Genomic DNA, 26,211 nt, shown 5'->3' with positions numbered 1-26,211 from the left:
GGTTTAGCTTCAACACCAAGACGAGGCACTACTGTGGCTTTACATGCATTATCACTTTATTTAGCCTTTAAAACCATCAGCTGATTATTAACCTTACTTTATAGATAAATTAACTGAAGCTCAGAGAGGTTAAGTGATTTGCTCAAAGTCACACAAACAGTAAAGGGTAACTTCTTAACATCTGCTCCTTCATTTCTCTCTGTACCAGTGGAAGCATAGCCTGTCCTGTATGTTGACTGTATTTTCACGTGTCCTAATGTATATCAAGCAATAGGAGTTTGCGTCTAGGGGAAAATCTGCAAGTGTTCTGCTCTAAACTGTTGAATAAGTCATCAGAGAGGTGGTATTCTTAGGCCTGAGGGTGTTGAGCTAGAAAAGCAGTGTGAACAGGCCACTGAGAGAGCCCCTACTGTTGATGCCCAGGAGGAGGAAAGGGCTACCATGGGGATACTGGGAGGGTGGGGGTTGGTGAGGGGCAGCTGGGCTCGACTCAAAGGAGATAACTGAATGTCACAAAAGAGGTATTACTGCTGAATGCTTTGTAGGACTCTTGAGAAGAGTGGAGCTGAAAAGAAAGAAAAGACAGCAGTGTGTTGTGATACTGTAAATATGGAGGAGGCTTATGTAAATAGGCTGGGTGCAAGAATCAGAACCTGCAGAAGCACAAACCTGGACAGACACAGAGGTATATAAACAGGCCTAGTGAAGTGAAGCGGCTCAGTCATGTCCAACTCTGCGACCCTGTGGACTGTAGCCTACCACGCTCCTCCGTCCATGGGATTTTCCAGGCAAGAGTACTGGAGTGGGTTGCCATTGCCTTCTCCAGAGGATCTTCCCGACCCAGGGATCGAACCCGGGTCTCCCACATTGTAGGCAGATGCCTTACCATCTGAGTCACCAGGGAACTCTCATCAACAGGCCTACCCCAGAGCAAAATTGTAACATGAGGAAGATTATGTCTGCTATTGTCTCCTCTTGTTTGTCTCCCCTCAAGTCCCCTAATGCCCATTATCCTCAAGTTGCCTTCTGACTCACCAGCTGGTATGACAGGAAGAGGTAAGGAGTTGCAGCTGTGGTTACAAAGGCAAGAAATGAGACTGTCTGGAGCATTCCTTTATTTAGTGAAGTGTAACTGATTCACAGGGCTGGGTTCAGATGTACAGCAAAATGATTCAGTCACAAATACAAACATGTCTTTTCTTTTCCTTATAGGTTACTACATAATATTGAGTGTATTTCCCTGTGCTATAACGTAGGTCCTTGTGTGTTCTCTGTTTTATGTGTAGTAGTGTGTATATGTTCATCTCAAACTCCTAGTTTATCCCTTCCTCTTTCCTTTTGGTAACCATAAGTTTGATATCTGTGTCTGTGGGTCTATTTCTATTCTCTATATAAGTTCACTCGTATCATTATTTTTTAAGATTCCATGTATAAGTGATATCATATATTTGTCTCTGGCTTACTTCACTTAGTATGATAATCTCTAGGTCCATCCATATTGCTGCAAATGGCATTATTTCATATTTTTTTATGGCTGAGTAATGTCCCATTGTGTAAATATAGCACATTTTCTTTATCCTTTCATCTGTTGGACATTCAGGGTGTTTCCATGTTCTGGCTATTGTAAATAGTCCTGCAATGAACACTGGGGTGCATACATCTTTTCAAATTATGGGTTTCTCTGGATATATGCCCAGGAGTGGGACTGCAGGGTCATACAGTAGCTCTATTTTTGGTTTTTTAAGGAAGCTCCATACTGTTCTGGGAGTACTCATTTTAAATGGTGATCTTTGTTAGGACCATATTTAGGAAATCTAGTTTTGAGAAAATCAATACGGGTATTGGAGAAGGGAAATGAAAACAAAGATGCTAATTAGCTAGAATGGACTAGGCATAAGGATTATGACAAATAGTACAGATCCCCTGGAGCAAAACTAAAACTGTCATATCTGAATAGAAGATGAAATCAAGTGGAAAAGTTTTCATTAAGAAAACAAATTCTCTCTCCCTAGCATTTCTTTTCTCTAATGGAAACTAGACTTTTCCTCAAGGCCACTGCTTCTCCTGCAGTAGGCCTTACTTACCATGTACCCGAGTCCAGTGGGGAGGGGAGATGGTGTGGGCAGGTGTTACCCTTGTCCTCAATGCCTTTTTCTTGCCTCTTTTCTCAAAACCCCCAGCTCATCTGACGCACAGGTCCTGGAGGAGATTATATTACTCTCCTAACAGTCTCCCTGGTAGTCCTTTTCATTTATGAAAGATTTTAGCAGCTGGTTCACTGTAGCTATTTTTGTTGACTTCAAACTTCAAGTCAGGCACACTGACACCGGGTCTCTCAGTTCCTGAACTCCCTCGACACAAACTCTTCACTTCACTCCAGTGACCCACTCACATGGTCACAGCCCAGACCATGTCATTACCAGCATCTGTGTATTCTCCCAAACCTCCGCTCTAATCATCCCACATCTCCTGTCTCCTGAGCTCATTTATTCTACCATCCAGCAAGAAAACTCAGTCCTCCAACCTCAAAGCAATGGATTCTGCCCCCAGTGAGGTGGAAAGAGGATCCCAAGGCATCCAAAGAATCTGCAGCTCTGGTTGACACCTTATGTCCAGCCTTGTGAGACTGAGTAGAGAAGCCAGCCACACCAGTCCTGACCCACAAAAGTGTGAGATGGTAAGACTGTGGGTGTTTTAACACTGCGTTATTTTAAGACAAATTTGTTATGCAGCAATAGAAAAGTAATACACCTTCTTAGAAAAATGAGGAAATCTTCCGCAGGAACTACTCTTCTTAGAGAACAAGGGAAAAGAAAACTATAAACACATATAATCTAGTAATTTTGTCACTGTAACAAAATCAGTGCTAATAATAGCTCTTAGTTCCAGATGTTATCCTATATGTTTTACATTTCATTTAACCTTTATATCCACACTAACAGGCTGATATTATTATTTCCAATCTACAGATAAATTACCGAAGTTCCTGCTTAAAATCACATAGCTAGAAAGCAACGGAGCTGGGATTCAATTAAGGTCTGATCTTGTTTCTGAAGCCCATGCTCCACTACTTCTCTGTGCAAAGTGTAATAGCATTTACTCCTCTGTAACCGATAGACAACATTTTATTAACTTCACAGGTATCAATAACATCAGAGAGTCACTGAGGAAAAGAACTGTCTTTCAAAAGAAAAACTGTCTTGATAAATGCTGAAGGTATAGAAGAGCCCTTGGAAGCTGAGTGTCTGGTTGACTGGTACTCTCTTTAACACACCCATTTAACAGTCTTGCTTTTGTCTCCATCGTTCCAAGAAACAGCACCTCAAGATCACCAGTCAGCTTCCCGTTCCTACATCCAGCAGTCACACTCAGTCTGGGTCAGCATTCAACATCACCCCCTCCGGGAAGCACTTCTCTTCCACTTGTATTTCAGGACACCAAGCCCTTCTGGTTTCCTCCTGCCTTACTGGCCATTCCTTCCAGTCTCTCTTGCTAGCTGTGCTTCCCACTGCTGACCTCGAAATGTTGGAAAGTTTTATGCCTTCTTCTATATTTACACTCATCTTCACAGGTGATCTCATTTGACCCTATAACTTCAATTATTTCCTCTACTCTGGCCAACTTCATGTCTTCTCTCTTGATCTCCACATTCCTATAACCATCTGCTCAACCAACCTCTTCACTTGGATATCTTTGGAGGCATCTCAAAATTATCCTGTCTTGATAATTTTCTCCTCACAACATGCTCCCTGTAGAGTCTGTCTCATCTTGATGCTGCGTGCTGTGCTGAGTTGTGTCTGACTGTGTGTGACTCCATGAACTATAGGCTGCTAGGCACCTCTGTCCATGCAATTCTCCAGGCAAGAATTCTAGAGTGGGTTGCCATTTCCTTCTCCAGGGGATTTTCCTGATCCAGGGATTGAACCCGCATCTCCTGTGTCTCCTGCACTGGCAGGCGGATTCTTTACCACTGTGCCACTTGCCCAGGCCCCAAATCTAAGCATCCTCCTTGACTCGTCTCTTTCCATCAAACCTATATCCAGTCCGCCAGAAAGCCCAAACTTAAGAAACGAAACCCCTATTTTGCATTACTTCTGCTCCCACCACCCTATCCATGCCGCATTAGCTCTTGACAAGGCAACGGCCTTCTAACTGGCCTCCCTGCTTCTCCATTTGCCTTCCTCCGTCACAATCCTGAGTAGCCTGGAGTTTTTTAAATTGTAAATCAGATCATGTCCAAAGACTCACAACCTTCCAGAGGATTTGCATTACATTTAAAATAAAACCCACATTCCTTCGCATGGCCTGAAAGGTGATCTGGTTCCTGCTTCCCTAACCTCATCTCCCATTACTCTCCTCCTCGTTTAGTTCTCTTGGGTGAGAAGAGAGCTTCCTTGAACATGTCAAGTTTGCCCCTGCTTCAGAGACTTTCCACTTACTCTTCCTCCTGCCTGAAAGACCCTTCTCCCAGTTCTTCCCAGGGTTTACCCTTCTTATCGTTCAGGCCTCTATTATATATCACCCACTCAGAGAAACTTTCCTGATCACTCTAAAACATCCATATCCCCCAACTAATTCTCACACTAGACTCTGATGCTGGAAAGACTGAGGGCAGGAGGAAAAGGGGCGACAGAGAATGAGATGGTTGGATGGCATCACTGACACAACAGACATGAGTCTGAGCAAACTCCGGGAGATGGTGAGGGACAGGGAAGCCTGGGGTGCTGCAGTCCATGAGGTTGTAGAGTCGGACAGGACTGAGTGACTGAACGACAAAATAGCCTGCTTAACCTTTCTTCATAGCACCTATACTACTTGAAATTATAGTATTAAACTTATTTAATGCCTCCTTCCCCACACAAATGTAGGTTTCCTAAGGGCAGGAATTTCTGTCTTCATACTGATCTTCAGTGTCTAGAACAGAGGTGCTCAATAAATGTTAACTGAAGGAATGAACTGAGTTGTTTAAAATTTGGAAAAATTTCCCATAGAACAGTAATTAAATGTTCTTAGGCTAGACCCCCAAGAAGCCTATTGGATATAAAATTCATTTTCTTTAATATAACAATAATCATTTAATATAACTATAGGGCCAGTAACACTAGTGTGGTGTTTGGTTCCTAGAAACACTGGGATCAGGCCACTAAAAAACAAAGATTGAAAGTAAGACTCTTCCCCTTCCTGAATGTACCTGGCTAAAATTTACAAGTAGCAGTTTTATCCCCCATTTGGCATTTTACCTCCTTTTAGTGTTTCTCTATAGCTCAAATGGATTCATCACCTGGGTTGGGAAAATCCTCTGGAGAAGGGAATGGCAATCCACTCCAGTATTCTTGTCTGGAGAATCGCATGGACAGAAAAGCCTGGTGAGCTACAGTCCATGGGGTCGCAGAGTCGGCCACGACTGAGTAACTCACACACACACCAGTGTTTCTTCCCAGGGCTCCTCTACCGCCCTAAGCCTCCACTCAGGTCTCTCAAGTTGTCTCAAAACACCACAGTTTCCAGTCCTTCCCCAAATCCCCTCCCCTACAAATTTTCTCTTCCTTCAATTGATAATCTCAGCCAGAGTGTGATGGAGAGAAATCTGATTGTTATAATTACAATGGATAAATCATTCAACTGTCCCAGGCATCTTTACGTATGGAATGTGTAAAGATCCATCTTTAAAATGGAATATGTACTAAATTAATCTCTAATTCATAGAATTTGGGGCACTGGTACAATGATGTAGAAATAACAGAGTGGACAGAAGATATATGAGGGTCTGGGAAAATAACCAAATAATGTTTTGCACAATAGGCATCAATAAATATTTGTTAAAGGAGTGACTAAGTGAAAGTAATCATGTCAAGGCAACTTTCTGGCTACCCTTGGGTCAGATTCCCTAAACATATTTTCCCCCTTGAGGTAACAATTGTTCTCACAATAGCTCACTGGACATTAGTGAGGAAGGGTGGCACAAAAAAGGTAGTGCTGAGGGAAAGGGCAGAAAAAAAAATACCCCATTTTTTAGGTTGTATTTCATTTTACATTAAGTTTGTAGTTAAAAAAAAAAATTAAATTTTTTTCAAGAACAAATTAGATTGTTCACTGACAGTATAAGCAGATGCAATTTAGTCTGGTAGAACAAAACTGTATTAAGGGAATAGCTGTTTATTATTTAAAGCTGATGAATTTAAAGTTCTCATAATTTATAGTTTTCTAAAAGGCTGCCAGCTGAAAAAAGAAAAAGACTTCCCAAGTGAAGATAAAAATGGAAGATGGAAGGCAGATATAAGGTGGGGTAGGTCCTCAATTGATAAATCTATCAGCAGAATCACCTGGGAGCTAAGGTTAAACCATATCCTCTGGGCCTTACCATAGTGACCTGCATGAGGGAGACACAGCTGTAGTTTTTAAGGAGGGCCCAAGGTGATTCTGAGAGTAGTGGGCCTGCTATCAGATAGCTCTGCAGGTTGGGAGATCTGTGCCAGAAATCAAGGAGATCTGAATTAAAGCCCTAAGAGCAGGGATAAAATGAGAGTACAGACTCCAGACATAATTTCAAAGAAGAATGAACAGACTTTAGTGACCTATTGGACATGACATATAAAGAAAAATCTATGGGCAACTGGAATAACAGTTGTATCCTGAACAACAGACTATCAGAAATCAAGTTTTTGTTTTTTATGATGTAGGTTGAGACACAAGAGATGGTTCTGTTACAATGATTAAGTCAACTTTGGTTAAATTGAGTCTGGGGTGCTTGTGGGACATTTGGAAGAGATGTCCAGAAAACATTCACAAATATAGCCTAGAGTTCAAAAATGAGGTGGAGGAAACAGAGGCACAGGTAAGAAAATCGTTGGTATCTTGGAGGTTCTTGAAGCTTGGAGAATGAATATATGCGGGGTGGGGGTGGGGAGCTAAGAATCACTAGTTTGGCTTTTGCAAGGTACAGATTTGCGGGCTCTTTAGTGAGGACCGCATGAGATGAGTGTAGCGGACAAGGACTAGCTAAATCCCCCTTACATGGCAGAGCCTGCCTCGAGGCCATCAAGGGCTGGAGGCAGCCTGAGCTAACGAATAATCGAGAGAAACCACTCTGCCTTCCACCCCACAACGCCGCGGTGCAGAAGCCTTCCCCGCTGAGAATGCAACTCCGGAAGGATACAAGGAGCACAGCCTGAGGACTCGGAGGTCCGAATCCCCCCAGGTTCTAAGGAAGAAGGCAGCGAGGCTGACCAAGACGCGGTCAGGAAGGGGGACCCCTCGTCCACAAGAACAAGGATTCCCCGAATCTTCCCGACCTCTTGGACCCTCAGCAGACAATTTGACTCACTTCTCGGAGGGTCCGGCCCAACATGGTTCTCGTGCCCCGTCTGCCACCACAGGGACCAGGTGACGAGGAGAAAAACAGAAAGGTCAGTTGCCGCTGCTGGTATTACATGGGCGCAGCCATCTTTGATCATCGCAGAACCTGTCAGCACCGAGCTCTCGGATTGGTCGAATTGCAGCCCAAGGCAAATGATCTTTGCACACGATTGGCTGGCGCCGCTAAGCAAGTCCCGAAGGGAAAGAGAAACGGTGGCAAGGAGACTCTGGGCTAGGGTCGCGGCGGAAGCCTGGAAGTGTGTGAATTTCTGTGGCGTCTGGATCGCGAGAGGAGTCGGCTTCTCCCGCAGAGGGCTTCCGGGACAGGGCAGGACTTTAGGGGTTTTGTTTTTAAGGGGAGCGGGTGTAAGGGAGGAGAAGAATGAATGGCATACTGATTGGAATGTTAATTGGAGCATTTCAGATGTGAAGAGTAAAGGAAATCCATACTCTTCTTACTTTGATTGCCCCATTAGTCTGTCTTCATTTAAAAATTCTCAGCTTTGAAATCGGCCAGGGTGTTTGGGAGAATTTGACGGAATTCAGGTGTGAAGGTTTGATCCCGTTTAAGTGCCTTCTAATTAGGGCACGTAATTCAACCACTGTTTACAATGGGATTTTTGAAGACCTGTGTGTTTAGAAGAAATGCACGCAGTGCGGTTTGCCTTTGGAGAAGCCAAGTTATACAAAAGCCTTCAGTTCGAAAAATTAGTACTACCTCTCCAAGAAGCACTGTCATGCCTGCTTGGGTGATAGATAAGTATGGGAGTAATGAAGTGCTTCGGTTTACCCAGAACATGATGATACCAATGATTCACTATCCAAATGAAGTCATTATCAAAGTTCACGCTGCAAGTATAAATCCTATAGATGTTAATATGAGAAGTAAGTTTCAAAAGACATTGCTCATTACCTTTTTTTTTTTTAACTTGAGACAACCTCATCAGGGATCAGTTTTAAAAGATGAGTTGTTATTGACTACTTTTGGGGGAGTTAACACAAAGAAATGGCTTAGGCTTTTGACAGTATCTCAGTAGGTATTTGAAAAATTTTTGAACTGGCAATGTCCATGGTATGCTTTAATCTTTTACAAAATATAAGTTTGAATTGCTTCTAGTGCTACCTTAAAAATGTAAATTGGGACTTGAGAATTGTATCCACAGCTAATTTTCTGGTACACTTTGCTGGGAACTTTATGATATTCTGAGGTCCATCACAGGTTTTAAAGGTATGGTTTTATTGTCACATCAGTTCAGAATTTGCCTTTTCATGGTAATTTGTGTTTGCCTTTCCACTACTCCCAGCTTTTTCTAATGGTCCAGTGGACAAAGCAGCAGAACAGGATGCCAAAATATGGACACAGTACTTTTCCTCATTTTGTTGTTGCGGTCTGCCCTTGGAAGTTAAAATACGCTTTTCTGTTGTGCTCCATCTTCAATGGAAATAATGTTATCTTAATTTCTGCTCGGGGTTATTGACAAAGCTTGGAGTGCACTGTATTCCTTATGCAGTTACTACAGTGCTGAAAAGATTGATTACTGTTTGTGAATTACTTTAACTTTGGAAAATCATGACAAAAAATGAGCAATTGAAATGTGGCTAGTCTGAATGGGGATGTACAGTTAATGTAAAATATACACTAGATTTCAAGACTTAGTAAAAAATGAGTGTAAAATGTCATTAATTTTACATTCATTCATAATGATCTGATAATATTTTGGATATATTAAGTAAAATATTATTAGCATTAATGTCACTTTCTTTTCACTTTTTAGTGTCTGCTTGAAAATTTTAAGTTAGATATGTGGCTTGCATTACATCCCTGTTGGACAGTGCTGATCTAGACATATGAGGAACAGCTATTACACATTTCTTTGTGGGGAAAGAGATACAAGTTTAAATGATTTTATGGTGATTGCCCCATGAAATATACATGTGTATTCCGTTTGTTTGCTTAGAATAGTTGCTACTACTAGGTGTTTCAGCTTATTCTGTTTCCATAGGGCATGAAGATAATTTAGTTTTTCTCAGAATTACCTTTTTTAAAAAAAAGTTCTGTTGTTTATTTTGGGTTGTGCTAGGTCTTCCTTGCTGCATGGACTACTCTCTAGCAGCAGTGCTTGGACTTCTTGTTGCAGTGGCTTCTTGTTACAGTGGATGGATTCTAGGGCACGTGGGCTCAGTTGTAGCTCCCAGGCTCTAGAGCACAGGCTCAGTAGTTGTGGCGCGTGGACTTACTCTGTGGTATGTGGGATCTTGTCACATAAGGGATTGAACCCATGTCTCCTGCATTGGCAGATGAATTTTTTACCATTGAGCCAACAGGGAGACTCGTGTTGAAATTATCTTTAAGTGGTAGATTTATACCTAGTGAGCAGTATGTATTTGCCATCTCCTTGATTATAAGCTCTTTGAAGGTAGATCCCATGCCCTTTTCAACTATAGCCTTTTTTGCTGTTTCACATATGTAGTCGTCATTCAGTCATTAATGTCATTTTAGATGTTCATTCTAATTTGATTACAGAGTAAATTTTTTTTTTTAATCCATGAGCAATTTTTAAAAGCTTTTTGTCTTTGTTTAGATCTGTTAACACATTATTGACCAGGGGATTTTTGTAGAAATCAGTGCCTGTGACCAGCAATTTTATTAAAGATCTCTGGTCAGTAATGTTCGAGTGACAAAAGACGTATTAATACATCTCCAGTCAATAAGTTGTTAACTTTTCATTTCTTTGAATGCACATGCACAATTTATGTATTTGTGTTACATTGTACATTTTAATATCAGTAGAATGGCTGAATCTGGACTTTCTTGACTGCTATTTAATAACACATTTTACTTTTATATAGTATTCTTGAGGCATCATAGTTTTTTAATGACTTGACTGGGTAATATTATTTGTAGTTATCCTCTGTATTTCCTGCCCATAGATTCTTTTTTGAGAATGTATGATTATTGTTGCAGAACATACCTGAAATGGTAGCTTGGAGAAATAAAATTGTAAACGATAGGGACCGTTATTTCCCTCGACGAGAAAGCAAGGACATGTCTATTTTGAAACATGAGAGTCACCTATTTTTCTGGAGATGGCTACTGTTGTTGGATTTAAATCGTAAATCATATAAATGGGTAATGAAAAATGAGTAATCTTAAAATAGAAAAAAAAAAAATGCAGCCAAGAGCATCATACCATCAAAGTTTGGTTTCTTTAGATGAGATCAAAGCATTTGAAACTAATGGCAGATTTAGGATTTTCCAGGTCATTCCATCTCTGAACCAAACTGATCACCTCTAACAATGACACAGAACTGCTAAGGTTCCCCATTCACTGTCTCTAAGAATGTTCTCAGTTCCTAACTACCAGCTATTTCTGGATTTGGTACTAGTTTAGCTGGTACCAGTGAGCCAGGACTACTCAGTCGATATCCAAGTAACCGAGAAAACAGCCTTCTTTTGCAGGCTGTGAAGCTCAGAAAGGGACTGGAGTGTTGTTGTTTTTGTTTTTTGGGCAGCTTGAAAATTTGACTTGACTAAATTCCCACTTTTGTTGATCAAATCACATAGGAATTTCAGTGAATAATTGTTTTATTGTGTTTGAGAGGTGGAAAAGGAATGTAAGACAGGAAGACTAAGATGTGATTTTTGTGAGTATTACATGGGAAGTTATCTTCCCCCTGGTAGAAGGCACTCCTAACTAGCCAGCTGGCATATATCTAATATTGGCATGGTGGCCTTCAGCTTAGATTTTCTGGGACGTTCCCAACTTTAAAATGCTGTCTTCCATGTGTCTTGATTTTTTATTAGAAAAACAACTTCTGCACTCCCCTGTCAGCCTCTCTGCCTGTGTTCTCTACCTCTTGCTGTATGGATTAAATGTCATTGTTCCCATCTGAGGCCAGCCCTCCACCAAGGTTCTAGACCCCATGCCTGCTCACCCACTCAGGAGCATTGTTTCAGCAATTGTCTCCTGCATCTTCAGTGTGTTCCTTTCCACTGGATCACTTACATTGGCATAAAACTTGCTATTATTTCTCCACTCATAAATAGGACCGAAAAAAAAGGCTTAAAAGTCCTTCAGTGGGCTTCCCTGGTGGCTCAGGCGTGAAGAATTTGCCTGCAATGCAGGAGACCAGGGCTTGATCCCTAGGTTGGGAAGATCCCCTGGAGGAGGAAATGGCAACTCACTCCAGTATTCTTGCCTGGAGAATCCCATGGTCAGAGGAGTCTGGTGGAGTACAGTCTGTGGGATCACAAGAGTCGGACACAACGTCGCAACTAAACCACCACCGCCCACCACCAAAAACCCTCCCTCTCACTTTGCCTTCTCCAGCCGCTGCCCCATTTTCCCACTCTCTATAGCAATCCTATCAGTATTTGGAAGAGCTGAATGTTCTCATGGTGTTCAGTTCCTCATTCCCATTCTCTCTGTCACCCCATGCCATAGCAGCTGCTCCATAAAAAGGTCACCAAAGACTTCGGTGCTGTTGGATCCAATATTTTGTTTTGGGGGGGAGTTTTTTTTTGTTTCTTAAAGGTCTGTTGGCAGCTCTTGACCTTGTTTGAAAACTTTCTTCCCTGGCAGCAGCATCTGACTTCTTTAAATGGCCCTCTTCACTTGACTTTCTGGATGCCTTTTCACTGGCCAAGCCTTCTTGGGCTCCTTTGCTGGTTTCTCCTCATCCTTAAGATCTGATGAGGATGAGTGGGAGAAAAGGGGAGACTTTCAGAATGATTAGTGATTCTGGAGCATGAATTGTGGTGCATGACCCTATAAAGATAAGCAAGGTGCTTATCTTGGAGTCCCTCATGTAGCAGAAATGTTCTCAGGAGGATGTCAAGCAGAAAAGATGACAGCAGACAGTTTTGTGTCTTAGGAAAACCATTTTATGTGTGGAAGATGTGTAATAAACTACTTTGGATTATTATATGTAGCCAGTTTATTTGGGAAAAAAATAGTGATCAGAGGAACATTTTCAGTTCTGTTTAGTTGATATTTATGTAAATATTCTTAAATAAGAAAGATATATAATAACACAATCCACCTGATTTAGCATATCAGAGTTGATGCAGCCAAGTGGTTCTTTTCCATTTGGGAATCTTACACTTAACCCAGAGGTGTTTTAGAAACATTTTTTGGGAGACAGGGACAATTACTCGCAGACCAGTGTCTTAGTATAAGGTACTATACCTTATTTATTTGCTTATTAACTTAAGACAACTTTAACATTTATCTACTTCATCAGCCTTGGCTTCAAACCATTTCGTGTTGAAAAAGTTCATGAATGAACAAATTAATAAGGAAACCATCTTCAAAGACCAGTTCTGAAGACTGTTTCAGAATTAGAATTTCAAAAAGTGATTATTTGTTTAATTAACTATACTCCAATATAAAATTTCTTAAAAAGTGATTATAACTTTCCTAGTAATTTTCTTTGAAAGGAACAACACTCATTGTTTTTATGCTTTCCTGTGTGATGGTAAAAAATTTATAAGATAGATTACTTTATAATCTACTTCTTGAGGATCTAGAATTGTACCTGGCCCATAACTGCAGCAGTTTTGAAACCATCCCATTCTTTTGGAAGAAAAAAGTAAATTGTATCTTCTAGGTGGTTATGGAGCCACAGCTTTAAATATGAAACGTGATCCTTTACATGTTAAAATCAAAGGAGAAGAATTTCCTCTGACTCTGGGTCGGGATGTGTCTGGTGTGGTGATGGAGTGTGGACTTGATGTCAGGTACTTCAAACCTGGAGATGAGGTGAGTTATCACATTCCACTGTTCCTTTTCAAAATTGGCTGGTTTCATTCTCCTGCTTTTGGAAGTATATTCCATATCACTGACCTTTTCTTCTTCTTTTCAATGAATATACTGAGCTTTGGCTGGAACCCTTTTCTTGGTTCAGTTCATGGTTCTGTTTTCTGGTTCTGTCACAATAGCTTGCTGTGCTTGACCATTGTAAAGCTAGTGCCTGAGAATTGCAAGACTTTACGATACGTGAGGGAAAGGAGGCTCAAGGGGGGGGGATATATGCATACTTAGAGCTGATTCATGGTGTTGTGCAGTGGAAAGCAGCACAGCGTTGTAAAGCTTATAAAGCAATTACCCTCCAATTAAAAAAATTTTTTTAATAAAAAATATAGACAAGTGAAAAAAATATGATTGGGACTTTTTAAGTCTTTAAATGACCATTTCTATCTTATGGGTTAGATGGTTTTAAAATAGCTAAAGGTTGATATAATCACCTGTCCCTTGTCACTTTGAACTTTTATACCAAGAAATTAAAGTCAGCTCATAACAATAGGGCTGTTCTAGTTGTTTTTTCATTAGGAAAAAAAAAAAAACCTAATTTAATCTCTGTAAAGTAAGTACAGTTAGGCCAGTCTACAGGTGAGAGTCAAGGTATAAAGAGGTCACACAGCAAATAAGTGATAGAAGCCAGGATTAAAGTTCCAGAGAATATGTTCTTGCTGGTGCTCTAAGTAGCGAGTAAATACAGCAGGATTTACTGCTGTCTACATCCAATGTCGACATTTTAGGAATCAGCAAACTAAAATGGACTGGAATGGGTGAATTTAACTAAGATGATCATTGTATCTACTACTGAAGGCAAGAATCCCTTAGAAGAAATGGAGTAGTCCTCATAGTCAACAAGAGAGTCCAAAATGCAGTACTTGGATGCAATCTCAAAAACAACAGAATGATCTCTGTTTCCAAGGCAAACCATTCAGTATCACAGTAATCCAAGTCTATGCTCCGACCAGTAATGCTGAAGAAGCTGAAGTTGAACAGTTCTATGAAGACCTACAAGAGCTTCTAGAGCTAACACCCAAAAAAGATGTCCTTTTCATTGTAGGGGACTGGAATGCGAAAGTAGGAAGTCAAGAAACACCTGGAGTAATAGGCAGATTTGGCCTTGGAGTACAGAATGAAGCAGGGCAAAGGCTAATAGAGTTTTGCCAAGAGAACGCACTGGTCATAGCAAACGCCCTCTTCCAACAACACAAGAGAAGACTCTACACATGGACATCACCAGATGGTCAATATCAAGATCAGATTGATTATATTCTTTGCAGCCAAAGATGGAGGAGCTCTATAGAGTCAACAAAAACAGGACCAGGAGCTGACTGTGGCTCAGATCATGAACTCCCTATTGCCAAATTCAGACTTAAGTTGAAGAAAGTAGGGAAAACCACCAGACCATTCAGGTATGACCTAAGTCAAATTCCATACGATTATACTGTGGAAGTGACAAATAGATTCAAGGGATTAGATCTGATAGAGTGCCTGATGAACTATGGATGGAGGTTCATGACATTGTACAGGAGACAGGGAGCAAGACCATTCCCAAGAAAAAAGAAATGCAAAAAAGCAAAATGGCTGTCTGAGGAGGCCTCACAAATAGCTGTGAAAAGAAGAGAAGCGAAATGCAAAGGAGAAAAGGAAAAACATACACATTTGAATGCAGAGTTCCAAAGAATAGCAAGGAGAGATAAGAAAGCCTTCCTCAGTGATCAATGCAAAGAAATACAGGAAAACAATTGAATGGGAATGACTAGAGATCTCTTCAAGAAAGTGAGAGATACCAAGGGAACATTTCATGCAAAGAAGGGCTCAATAAAGGACAGAATTGGTATGGACCTAACAGAAGCAGAAGATATTAAGGAGAGGTGGCAAGAATACATAGAAAAACTATAAAAGATCTTCATGACCCAGATAATCACGATGGTATGATCACTCACCTAGACCCAGACATCCTGGAAAGTGAAGTCAAGTGGGCCTTAGGAAGCATCACTACGCACAAAGCTAGTGGAGGTGATAGAATTCCAGTTGAGTTATTTCAAATCCTAAAAGATGATGCTGTGAAAGTGCTGCACTCATAAGCCAGCAAATTTGGAAAATTCAGCAGTGGCCACAGGACTGGAAAAGGTCAGTTTTCACTCCAATCCCAAAGAAAGGAAATGCCAAAAAATGCTCAAACTACCTCACAATTGCTCTCATCTCACACGCTAGTAAAGTAAGGCTCAAAATTCTCCAAGCCAGTCTTCAACAGTATGTGAACCCTGAACTTCCAGGTGTTCAAGCTGGTTTTAGAAAAGGCAGAGGAACCAGAGATCAAATTGCCAACATCCGTTGGATCATCGAAAAAGCAAGAGAGTTCCAGAGAGACATCTCTTTCTGCTTTATTGATTATGCCAAAGCCTTTGACTGTGTAGATTATAACAAACTGTGGAAAATTCTTCAAGTGATGGGAATACCAGACCACCTGACCTGCCTCTTGAGAAACCTGTGTGCAGGTCAGGAAGCAACAGTTAGAACTGGACATGGAACGATGGACTGGTTCCAAATAGGGAGAGGACTATGTCAAGGCTGTATGTTGTCACCCTGCTTATTTAACTTATATGCAGAGTACATCATGAGAAATGCTGGGCTGGATGAAGCACAAACTGGAATCAAGTTTGCCAGGAGAAATATCAAGATACACAGATGACACCACCCTGCTGGCAGAAAGTGAAGAAGAACTAAAGAGCCTCTTGATGAAAAGTGAAAAAGGAGAGTGAAAAAGTTGGCTTAAAGCTCAACATTCAGAAAACAAAGATCATAGCATCCTGTCCCATCACTTCATGGCAAATAGATGGGAAAACAGTGGGAGCAGTGGCTGACTTTATTTTGGGGGGCTCCAAAATCACTGCAGATTGTGATTGCAGCCATGAAATTAAAAGACGCTTCCTCCTTGGAAGAAAAGTTATGACCAACCTAGACAGCATATTAAAAAACAGAGACATTACTTTGCCAACAGAGGTCCATCTAGTCAAGGGTATGGTTTTTCCATAAATCATGTATGGATATGAGAGTTGGACTATAAAGAAAGCTAAGTGCCGAAGAATTGATGATTTTGAACTGTGGTGTTGGAGAAGACTCTTGTGAGTCCCTTGCACTGCAAAGAGATCCAACCCGTCCATCCTAAAGAAAATCAGTCCTGAGTATTTATTCAGTGGAAGGACTGACAATGAAGCTGAAACTCCAATACTTTGGCCAGCTGATGGGAAGAACTGACTCATTTGAAAAGACCCCGATTCTGGGAAAGATTGAAGGCAGGAGGAAAAGGGGATGACAGAGGATGAGATGATTGGATGGCATCACTGACTCAATGGAGATGAGTTTGAGTAAACTCTGGGAGTTGGTGATGGACAGGGAGGCCTGGCGTGCTGTGGTCCATGGGGTTGCAGAGAGTTGGATGTGACTGAACTGAACTGACCTGACCTCCAATGTGGTTTGACTTGGTAAATCCAGAATCATTCTAAATAATATATTGATATCATGTGAAAGTAACTTTTGTTTGGTGGGTTGTGGACTTGTGCTTTTTCTCACAGGGTGTGGGGTATGTGTTGGGGAACACTGTCATGCTTAGCTTTGTTCTAAAAAGATCTGTTTCTAACGAACAGTGTGTGTGTTTCAGGTCTGGGCTGCAGTTCCTCCCTGGAAACAAGGCACTCTGTCAGAATTTGTTGTTGTCAGTGGGAATGAGGTAACTCGCCAGTTCTGTGCTGAAGTGCTGTTGGAAAGTGGAAACAAAGACTGACCACTATCTCTGAGATAATTGGTGTTTTTTTTTTTTTTTTTTTTAAATCAGGTTCAAGTTTTATGGCTAGTTTCAAAAGAACTGAGAGAATAGGAATTTTTAAAAATATTTAAAAATGTATTGGATGTCATTTAAATAGGCTGCCTGCCAGAGCAGTTATCTGTATCTTGTGGAGCAGGGATTTGTGAGATCTAGAAACCCTACTGTGTTCTTTGGTTTTATCCTCAGTGTAAATTGTTGAAACCAAATATACCAAATGGAGCATACTGATTCATCATAAATGGAAGCATTGGAAGTATCAAGCTGTTTCAAATAACTTTCAAAACTGGAGTCTAATCAAATGCAGTCAGGAGGCCTGACAGTTTAATTAGAAAGAAAGGGGTTGATATTAAGGAAATTGGCTGCAGAAGGGAGAGCAGGAGAGGGAAAGGGGTATTCCTGAGATTAGAGAAGTCTGGAAAGATTGTGCTGTGTGTTCAGTTGTGTCCTGGTCTTTGTGACCCCATGTGCTATAACCCGCCAGGCTCCTCTGTCCAGGGCCTTTTCCAGGCATGAGTACTGGAGTGAGTTGCAGTTTTCCTTCTCCAGGGATCTTCCCTACACAGCGATCTGACCTGCATCTCCTGTGTCTCCTGCAGGTGGATTATTTACCCATGGAGTGAGAGTAAAGGAAAGAGCTAACCACAAAAGCAAATTAGAATGTATTTATGAGGGCTCAAGGTGTATTTGGATTTGTTTCTGGCCGTAGTTAGGACTAATGGGATCGTTGAATGTGGTCTTTTTGTGAAGAATTATACAGCCGTATCCAATAATGTAACCTGTAAAACCTTACTGACCCTTCTGCTTGGCAGATTGAGTCGTTTGGAGAAATTCCTTAGGAATAATCCTAGAGCGGGTTTTATGATAATCACTGAACCTGGTAGACTGTTATGTGTACTTAATTGTGTTCATAGGTTCCAAGTCACTGCTTATTTTTGACTGTTGTGTTCAAATCTAGGTGTCTCACAAGCCCAGATCGCTCACTCATACTCAAGCCGCCTCCCTGCCGTACGTGGCTCTCACAGCGTGGTCTGCCATAAACAAGGTTGGTGGCCTGAACGACAAGAATTGCACAGGAAAACGGTGAGCGTCAGTGGTAGCACCTGAAACTCCCTTCTTTACTTTGGTGAAGTCTTTGCAGAGGATTTGTCAGAAGCATTAAAACTAGGATCACTTACACGAGCAGAATTGTGCGAACATTTCAAACAATTTTTAAAGAACTCTTCTGTCCATTTCTTTTTTAAGTCTCATTCTGTTGATTCTTAGCTCAATCAGTTGAGAATTTTAAAAAATATGTAGATGGATGTTAGGAGTCTAATCCTTCTAAAATGATGCAAAATTTTTGTATGTCAGTCTCTGGGAAGAAGATCCATAGCTTTCATCAGATTCCTAAGAAACATTAAGAATGACTGGCTTATGGTTTTTGAAGAATGATTTTGAGGTACCACTGTTTTTTTCCTAGGAGTTGCTCTTCCGCTTGCAGGTTTCTATGAAAAACAGATATAAAGTCCTTGAATACTCATGTTCTCTCAGGCTCCTTTTAGGCAGGTCTGGTGCTTCCAAAACTTGCAGATATGTTTGTTGGGTTTGCAAAAATACAGCGACGATGCTTTAGATGTTCTTGAGTTCATATTCAAGAACTTTCTAGCCCACTCAGGCACTTCTTCTTTGTGAGTTTTATTTCAGGTGTTCAGTGAGGCAACACATAGAACATCAGTGGCACAGGTTGTAGCCCGAAGGCACACCGTACCTGGTGGTGCTGTTATTACCGGTATGACCGCTGTATCCTTGGTGTTTCACAAAGTTGGCAGCGTAGAGAAAACTGATGATTTTATTATTTGGTAGGAAAACTAGAACCATTCAGTGATTGTGGGGAAGGAGAGGGTTGTAGGTGGAATTTCGTTTCCTGATCACTAAAGGTTGTGCTGGAAAAAGAATTGAAGTTCTGTGTCATTCTATATTCCTGTTGTTATGAAACATGGCACTTTAAGTTTAGTGGAAGCTTAATAGCTGTTTTTCTGAAAGCAGCGTAAAGGCTATTCAGCTAATGAGGTGCTATCCTTCATTGTAGAATTGAAGGCAAATATTTATTCAAAAGGTCAACCCTGTTTAAGCTTTTGGGGCTTATCATTCTTGAAGTTGCCATTTTGGCCCAACACTTTGTTTAAATTAGTTTGACCATGTAGGTCTTTCTAATGGTTTGTCTCCGTTAATAACTTTGGAAAAATCATAGGCAGCATTTTTAGACATGTATTATTATTGTAGGCTCTGCAGTGACATTGATTCTTTGCTTTGTTTTTCCTTAAAAAGCATTCAGATTTCTGTGCCCCCGTGACCACTCTGGGTAGAGAGCTCTCATTCCTTTGCTGGTTCGGGCTCTTTGGGCATCGCATTTTTTGTTTTTGTTTTTTAAGTATTCTGTAGAAAATGAGTTCTGTAGAAGCAGAGTTAGCTGTCTCTGCTTGTCCCAGTTGGTCATTTGCTTTATGGGTATTTTATTGTCTTTTGTTTAAGCAATAATGGCTTGGAACTGGGCACGTAGAGGCCTGGGTTCCTCTTTCTGCTGCTAACTAATCAGCTGCCCACATGCATGCATTTTATGGTCTCTGCTGTTTCCACCAAGGTACTGAGAGTAGACAGTGTCGGTTGTTGGGTGGGCTTTGAGAACTGGAAAGTTTTATACCTTATAAAATTGATTTAAGCGTTATGTTGAGTCTGTGCACACTGATGTAGCCGTGTGTGAACCACCCTGGAGCAAAACCCGCTGTAATGAGGCTCGCCGGCTCCCGCCACGGACTTGGGTCACATTCCTGCCTGTGCAGGGGCTCTGAATGCCTTTGCTGTGAGTGGCAGTGGGAACCTGGTCCTTGGTGCTCTGGGAAAGTTCAGTTTACTGAGATTACTGCACACGATAGTAATAATGCCCCCCTCTCTGACTACTTGCTTGTGAGAATCACGTGGGAGATGTGAGCGCCTTAAAATACTGTAAAAATACTTCTACATGAAGAGATTACTGTCGTAGTGGGGTTTTACTAATGTAAACCCAGAAGTTCCAGTGTCCAAAGTGACTTTTTTCAGTTTGACTATCCTTTGTGATTGGTGGAGCATATTATGGCTTCTCTAAGCAATAATTATTCCTTTACTGTTAGCTGTTGGCACTAAGGCAGTCTTTAGTTTGCACCAAAGAAAATCAGTATTTGTCGTCCAGCACCAACATTGTTTTTCTAACTAGCTGATTAAAAAAAACCCCTAAAACTAACAGTGACAAAAGCACCCACCTTGGAAGATTTTTACAGGCTTTCTTTGTAACATACAGCTTTTTGAAACTAAGACAAAGCTTTCTAAGGCCTCGATGGTGTTTTGCTTTTCCTTCTTTGTTCTGTCGTTATATTTTTGCCACAACTGAGCATCAGTGAACCAAGGGAATAACTTAATATTGATGTTATGTGTCATTTTTGCCCACACTTTGGTATCACTAGAGAAGTCACATGAAATGATTTCCTTGTTATCAGCCCGTCCATAGTTTCTTCATGACTTATTCAGTAGGAACCCATAGATAACTTAGAGTTCTCAAGATGAATAGAACTTTTTTTAAAAAGTGGTTACACCAGGTATTTTTGAGAAAGGGTTCTATCTGATGGTTATATTTATCAGTAGTGTCATGCTCTGCCTGAAATACATCTCTTGCTGGAAAGTTATACTTCACTCGGTTTGACAGAAGTATTAGAAAGTGTTAGAAATTGAACTATTCCTCCTCCGCAAAATAAATGTCACTTCTAAACTGTGTATACCTGACACTCGATGCAGTGGATTTAGGAATGCTCTTCCCTGTTTCTTTTTTGAGATTAGACTTTGAGACTGTAAAATTTTGTCATGGAAGTGTAAATTAGGTGTCTGATTAATTCTGTTCATAGAGTTAGACAGACTGAAACGTAAAACATTGGATTTCCCCACCATATGCCGATACCAGTAATCACATCCGCTTCCTTCTTTCTGCTGCCGTTACCTGCCTGTCCTTCACCCTCCTACCCACCTGCTTCTCCCTGCTATCCACCCCACCACCCCTGGGAACTTTTGGGTTTTCATTAGCACCCGACTGGCTTGTACGGGGGAGAACGGACAGGGGAAGGAGAAAGTGTACCTGCTTGAAGAACTCCTGGGGTTGGAGGAAGTGGAGAAGGAAGGCTGCAGCTCTGGCCTGGCCAGTGTGCGGCGATGGGTCAGGCGTCCACCTGGACCTGTTCTCCAGGGAGCTCTGCGGGCTCAGCTAAAGGAATCAGTAGAAAACTCTTACCTAACCATTGGTGGCTTACAGATAGTTCCCACCGACTCCCCCCACCCCCTGCCACCTAGAAAACTCTCTTGTGATGCACTGGAACCTCAATTCCAGCCTGGCCAGGCAGCTGCAGGTGTCCTCATGGGTCACAGCTGACCGAGCTGTTAACCCAACAATACTTTTCCGTTCTTCCAGTTTGATCTCTGAAGTCTCCAGCACTGTAAACCACTTTCATTATGCTCACTTTTTCCATGGTTTCAGGGACATTAGACACCTTTAGTTTTCTTCTTGCCTCTAAAACCAGTTCTTGTCTTTTTTAAAGGCTTCCTTTTCTCTCCCCCAGCCCTTTAACCATTACTGTTTTCCAGTCGTCCCCTCCTCTGTCTCCCAGGGTTCTCTCATCTGCTCCCAGCTTCTTTTTCTGTCTCGGTGATTTGCAGATCCCTGTTTCTAACTCCAGCCTCTACTCCATCCCATTCAGTTCGATGTTCCCTTTGTAGCCGAAACTCAACTTGTGCAAAACAAGACTTACTGACTACCACCCTGACTCTTCTTCTGTATGCCTACCATCCACAAGCCAAACTTGGTATTGTTCGCAAACCCTGCTCCTCTCCCGCTGCTGCTTCCTCCCTTATTGTCCATGTCATGTAAAATTTAGGATTGTTGTCCGAATTGGAAAGATGTCTTACAGCTTTCTTAATGAGCTGTAAAATTCCAGGGCATCTCACATTTTCTTGTGCACTGAATAAGGCCAAAATACATTTTGATTGACAATCTTCATTAACCGTTGTTGTTTAGTCACTAAGTCATGTCTGACTCTCTGTGACTCCACGGACTGCAGCACACTAGTCTTCCCGCTCCGTCACCGTCTCTTGGAGTTTGCTCAAACTTCTGTCCTTTGAGTCAGTGATACTATCCAATGATCTCATCCTCTGTCGCCTCCTTCTCCTCTTGCCCTCAATCTTTCCCAGCATCAGGGTCTTTTCTAATGAGTCATCTCTTCGCATCAGGTGGCCAAAGTATTGGAGCTTCAGCATCAGTCCTTCCAATGAACACCCAGGACTGATCTCTTTTAGGATGGACTTCTCCTTTCAGTCCTAGGGACTCTTCAAGAGTCTTCTCGAACACCACAGTTCAAAAGCATCAATTCTTTGGCGCTCAGCTTTCTTTATAATCCAACTCTCACATCCATAAATGACTACTGGAAAAACCATAGCCTTGATTAGACAGACCTTTGTTAGCAAAGTAATGTCTCTGCTTTTTAGTATGCTGTCTAGGTTGGTCATAACTTTTCTTCCAAGGAGGAAGCGTCTTTTAATTTTATGGCTGCAGTCACCATCTGCAGTGATTTTGGAGTCCCCAAAAATAAAGTCTGTCACTGTTTCCCCATCTATTTGCTATGAAGTGATGGGACTGGACACCATGATCTTAGTTTTCTGAATGTTGAGCTTTAAATCAACTGTTTTCACTCTCCTCTTTAACTTTCAGCAAGAGGCTCTTTAATTCTTCTTCACTTTCTGCCATCAGGGTGGTGTCATCTGTATATCTGAGGTTATTGATATTTCTCCCGGCAGTCTTGATTCCAGCTTGTGCTTCATCTAGCCCGGAGTTTCTTATGATGTACTCTGCATATAAGTTAAATAAGCAGGGTGACAATATATAGCCTTGACGTACTCCTTTTCCTATTTGGAACCAGACTGTTGTTCCATGTCCAATTCTAACTGTTGCTTCCTGACCTGCATACAGGTTTCTCAAGAGGCAGGTCAGGTGGTCTGGTATTCCCATCTCTTTCAGAACTTTCCACAGTTTACTGTGATCCACACAATCAAAGGCTTTGGCATAGTCAATAAAGCAGAAATAGATGTTTTCCTGCAGCTCTCTCACTTTTCCGATGATCCAGCAGATGTTGGCAATTTGATCCTGGTTCCTCTGCTTTTTCTAGAACCAGCTTGAACATCTGGAAGCTCATGATTCACGTATTGCTGAAGCCTGCCTGGAGAATTTTGAGCATTACTTTACTAGGGTGTGAGATGAGTGCAACTGTATGGTAGTTTGAGCATTCTTTGGCATTTCCTTTCTTTGGGATTGGAATGAAAACCGACTTTTTTCAGTCCTGTGGCCACTGCTGAGTTTTTTAAATTTGCTGGCGTATTGAGTGCAGCACTTTCACAGCATCATCTTTTAGGATTTGAAACAGCTCATCTGGAATTCCATCACCTCCACTAGCTTTGTTCATAGTGACACTTCCTAAGGTCCACTTGACTTCACATTCTAGGATTTCTGGGTCTAGGTGAGTGATCACACCATCGTGATTATCTGGGTCGTGAAAATATTTTTTGTACAGTTCTTCTGTGTATTCTTGCCACGTCTTCTTAATATCTTCTGCTTCTGTCAGGTCCATACCATTTCTGTCCTTTACTGACAGAATGTGGTCCACTGGAGAAGGGAATGGCAAACCACTTCAGTATTCTTGCCTTGAGAACTCCATGAACAGTATGTTTCTCCTTCACTGCTCATATAATCCATTGCTAGGTACCATGACATTCAGTCTTACCATAATAAAATGCCATGATACCTTGTTGTGTTGGCGTAGTGGGAAGTAGGAATATTCTTGGAAGGCATTCTTAAACCAGAGCAGCCTGTAATAACTCAACTCAGAAATTACTATGCATCACGTCAGTATTTCCCATTGAACCCGAAGCAATTGTATTTTTTCAAATCAAATGTAGTGTCACCTGGCAAGAGAGGAAGTATTGATACAATGGAGGGGAAGGTAGGAGTGGAAAGAGACAGCAGTTTTAACTGATTGTGATTAGTAGGGGAAGAAAAATAATTTTCCCTTTACCCTTCTGAGTTCTCTACTGAGGCTTCTATAATAAAAGATTAACAAGAGAAAAACAAACAAATTCATTAACATGTGTGCCTTGTGTATACATGAGAGATGCCCCCAGGAAGAATGAGTTTCTCAAGGAATTAGCTTAGAATTCAGGCTAAAATGCTGTCTTAAAGCCCAAGACAAAAGAGAAGTATACGGAAGGCCAGTTTGTGGAAAGTTTACCAGGAAAAGCAAGAATAGAATTCATTATGCAAGTTTAAATTGGTGACTTCTCCCTTGATTAAGGGTCTAAAGTTATCTCCAGGGATTAACCTTTATCAGTCCTGGTAAAGAGCAGAGGAAGCACCTTTGTAAACTTCTGTCCTGCTTTTAGGCAGATAAGAGTTCAGAGATTTCTTACATCTACTTCTCAATTGCCTTCAGCTCAGAATAATCCTTATACCTAAGTGGGATGTTTTGGGGTGCCATGTTTATTAGCATATCTTACTTTTGTGAGTTTTACAAAAGCACATATGTGTTACTTGAAAACTCTGTTCACCTCTTGGTGGCTGTCAAGTCAAAAGACACAACCAAGCCAAAGCTCAGGAGAAGGAAGGATTTGTTATTACTTGCAGCAAGTAAGGAGGAAATCGAGGTCTATCACAAACAACATTGCTCTTTCCAGCATCGGACCTTACTTCCATCACCAGGCACGTCCACAACTGGGTGTTGTTTTTGCTTTGGCTCCATCCCTTCATTCTTTCTGGAGTTATTTCTCCACTGATCTCCAGTAGCATATTGGGCACCTACCGACCTGGGGAGTTCATCTTCCAGTGTCCTATCTTTTTGCCTTTTCATACTGTTCATGGGGTTCTCAAGGCAAGAATACTGAAGTGGTTTGCCATTCCCTCTCCAGTGGACCACATCTTGTTAGAACTATCCACCATGACCCGTCTGTCTTGGGTGGCCCCACACGGCATGGCTTAGTTTCGTTGAGTTAGACAAGACTGTGGTCCATGTGATTCGATTGATTAGTTTTCTGTGATTGTGATTTCAGTATGTCTGCCCTCTGATGACCTCTCTCAGTGCATACCGTCTTACTGGGGTTTCTCTTACCTTGGACGTGGGATATCTCTTCACGGCTGCTCCAGCAAAGCGCAGCTCCTGCTCCTTACCTTGGATGGGGTATCTCCTCACGGCCGCTCCTACTGACCTTGGACATGGGGTATTTCCTCTTGGCCACTTGCCACTCCAGCGTTGCACAATAGAAGCAAGGTCTGATGCTGTAAAGAGCAATATTGCATAGGAACCTGCAATGTTAGGTCCATGAATCAAGGCAAATTGGAATTGGTCAAACAGGAGATGGTAAGAATGAACGTCGACATTTTAGGAATCAGCGAACTAAAATGGACAGAAATGGGTGAATTTAACTAAGATGACCATTATATCTACTACTGAAGGCAAGAATCCCTTAGAAGAAATGGAGTAGCCCTCATAGTCAACAGGAGAGTCCAAAATGCTGTACTTGGATGCAATCTCAAAAATGACGGAATGATCTCTGTTTGTTTCCAAGGCAAACCATTCAATATCACAGTAATCCAAATCTATGCCCTGACCAGTAATGCTGAAGAAGCTGAAGTTGAACGGTTCTATGAAGACCTACAAGACCTTTTGGAACTAACACCCAAAAAAGATGTCCTTTTCATTGTAGGGGACTGGAATGCAAAAGTAGGAAGTCAAGAAACACCTGGAGTAACAGGCAAATTTGGCCTTGGAGTACAGAATAAGGCAGGGCAAAGTCTATTAATAGAGTTTTGCCAAGAGAATGCACTAGTCATAGCAAACGCCCTCTTCCAACAACACGAGAGAAGACTCTACACATGACCATCACTAGATGGTCAACACCGAAATCAGATTGATTATATTCTTTGCAGCCAAAGGTGGAGAAGCTCTATACAGTCAGCAAAAACAAGACCGGGAGCTGACTGTGGCTCAAATCATGAACTCCTTATTGCCAAATTCAGACTTAAATTGAAGAAAGTAGGGAAAACCATTAGATCTTTCAGGTATGACCTAAATCAAATCCCTTACAATTATACAGTGGACGTGAGAAATAGATTTAAGGGACTAGATTTGATAG

The 26,211-nt window shown here is 41.5% G+C and overlaps 2 protein-coding genes across 3 annotated transcripts in view; one reads left to right on the top strand and one right to left on the bottom strand.

Moving 5' to 3' along the window:
* The window catches only part of QRSL1 (glutaminyl-tRNA amidotransferase subunit QRSL1), a 28,176-nt gene extending 20,698 nt beyond the window's left edge, over window positions 1-7,478 (bottom strand). The window contains exon 1 of one of the 2 annotated variants that reach the window (XM_043438952.1): window positions 7,325-7,478. In XM_043438952.1, the coding sequence (XP_043294887.1) occupies window positions 7,325-7,348 (24 nt within the window). In that variant the 5' untranslated portion in view covers window positions 7,349-7,478. Of the gene's footprint in view, window positions 1-2,084; window positions 2,215-7,324 lie in introns of those variants that run through there. The other variant, XM_043438953.1, reaches the window with a different exon arrangement.
* Window positions 7,479-7,546: 68 nt separating this feature from the next.
* The window catches only part of RTN4IP1 (reticulon 4 interacting protein 1), a 50,140-nt gene continuing 31,475 nt past the window's right edge, over window positions 7,547-26,211 (top strand). Inside the window, exons 1-4 of the mRNA XM_043438954.1 lie at window positions 7,547-8,241; window positions 12,967-13,118; window positions 16,819-16,887; window positions 17,939-18,063. Of these exons, the coding sequence (XP_043294889.1) occupies window positions 7,968-8,241; window positions 12,967-13,118; window positions 16,819-16,887; window positions 17,939-18,063 (620 nt within the window). The 5' untranslated portion in view covers window positions 7,547-7,967. The remainder of the gene's footprint in view (window positions 8,242-12,966; window positions 13,119-16,818; window positions 16,888-17,938; window positions 18,064-26,211) is intronic.

Source organism: Cervus canadensis, chromosome 20 (genome assembly GCF_019320065.1).
Source record: "Cervus canadensis isolate Bull #8, Minnesota chromosome 20, ASM1932006v1, whole genome shotgun sequence".
In the NCBI taxonomy this organism is placed as follows: domain Eukaryota; kingdom Metazoa; phylum Chordata; class Mammalia; order Artiodactyla; family Cervidae; genus Cervus; species Cervus canadensis.
The sequence above is the reverse complement of the archived record's forward strand: the minus strand, read 5'-3'. Positions and strand labels throughout refer to the sequence as shown.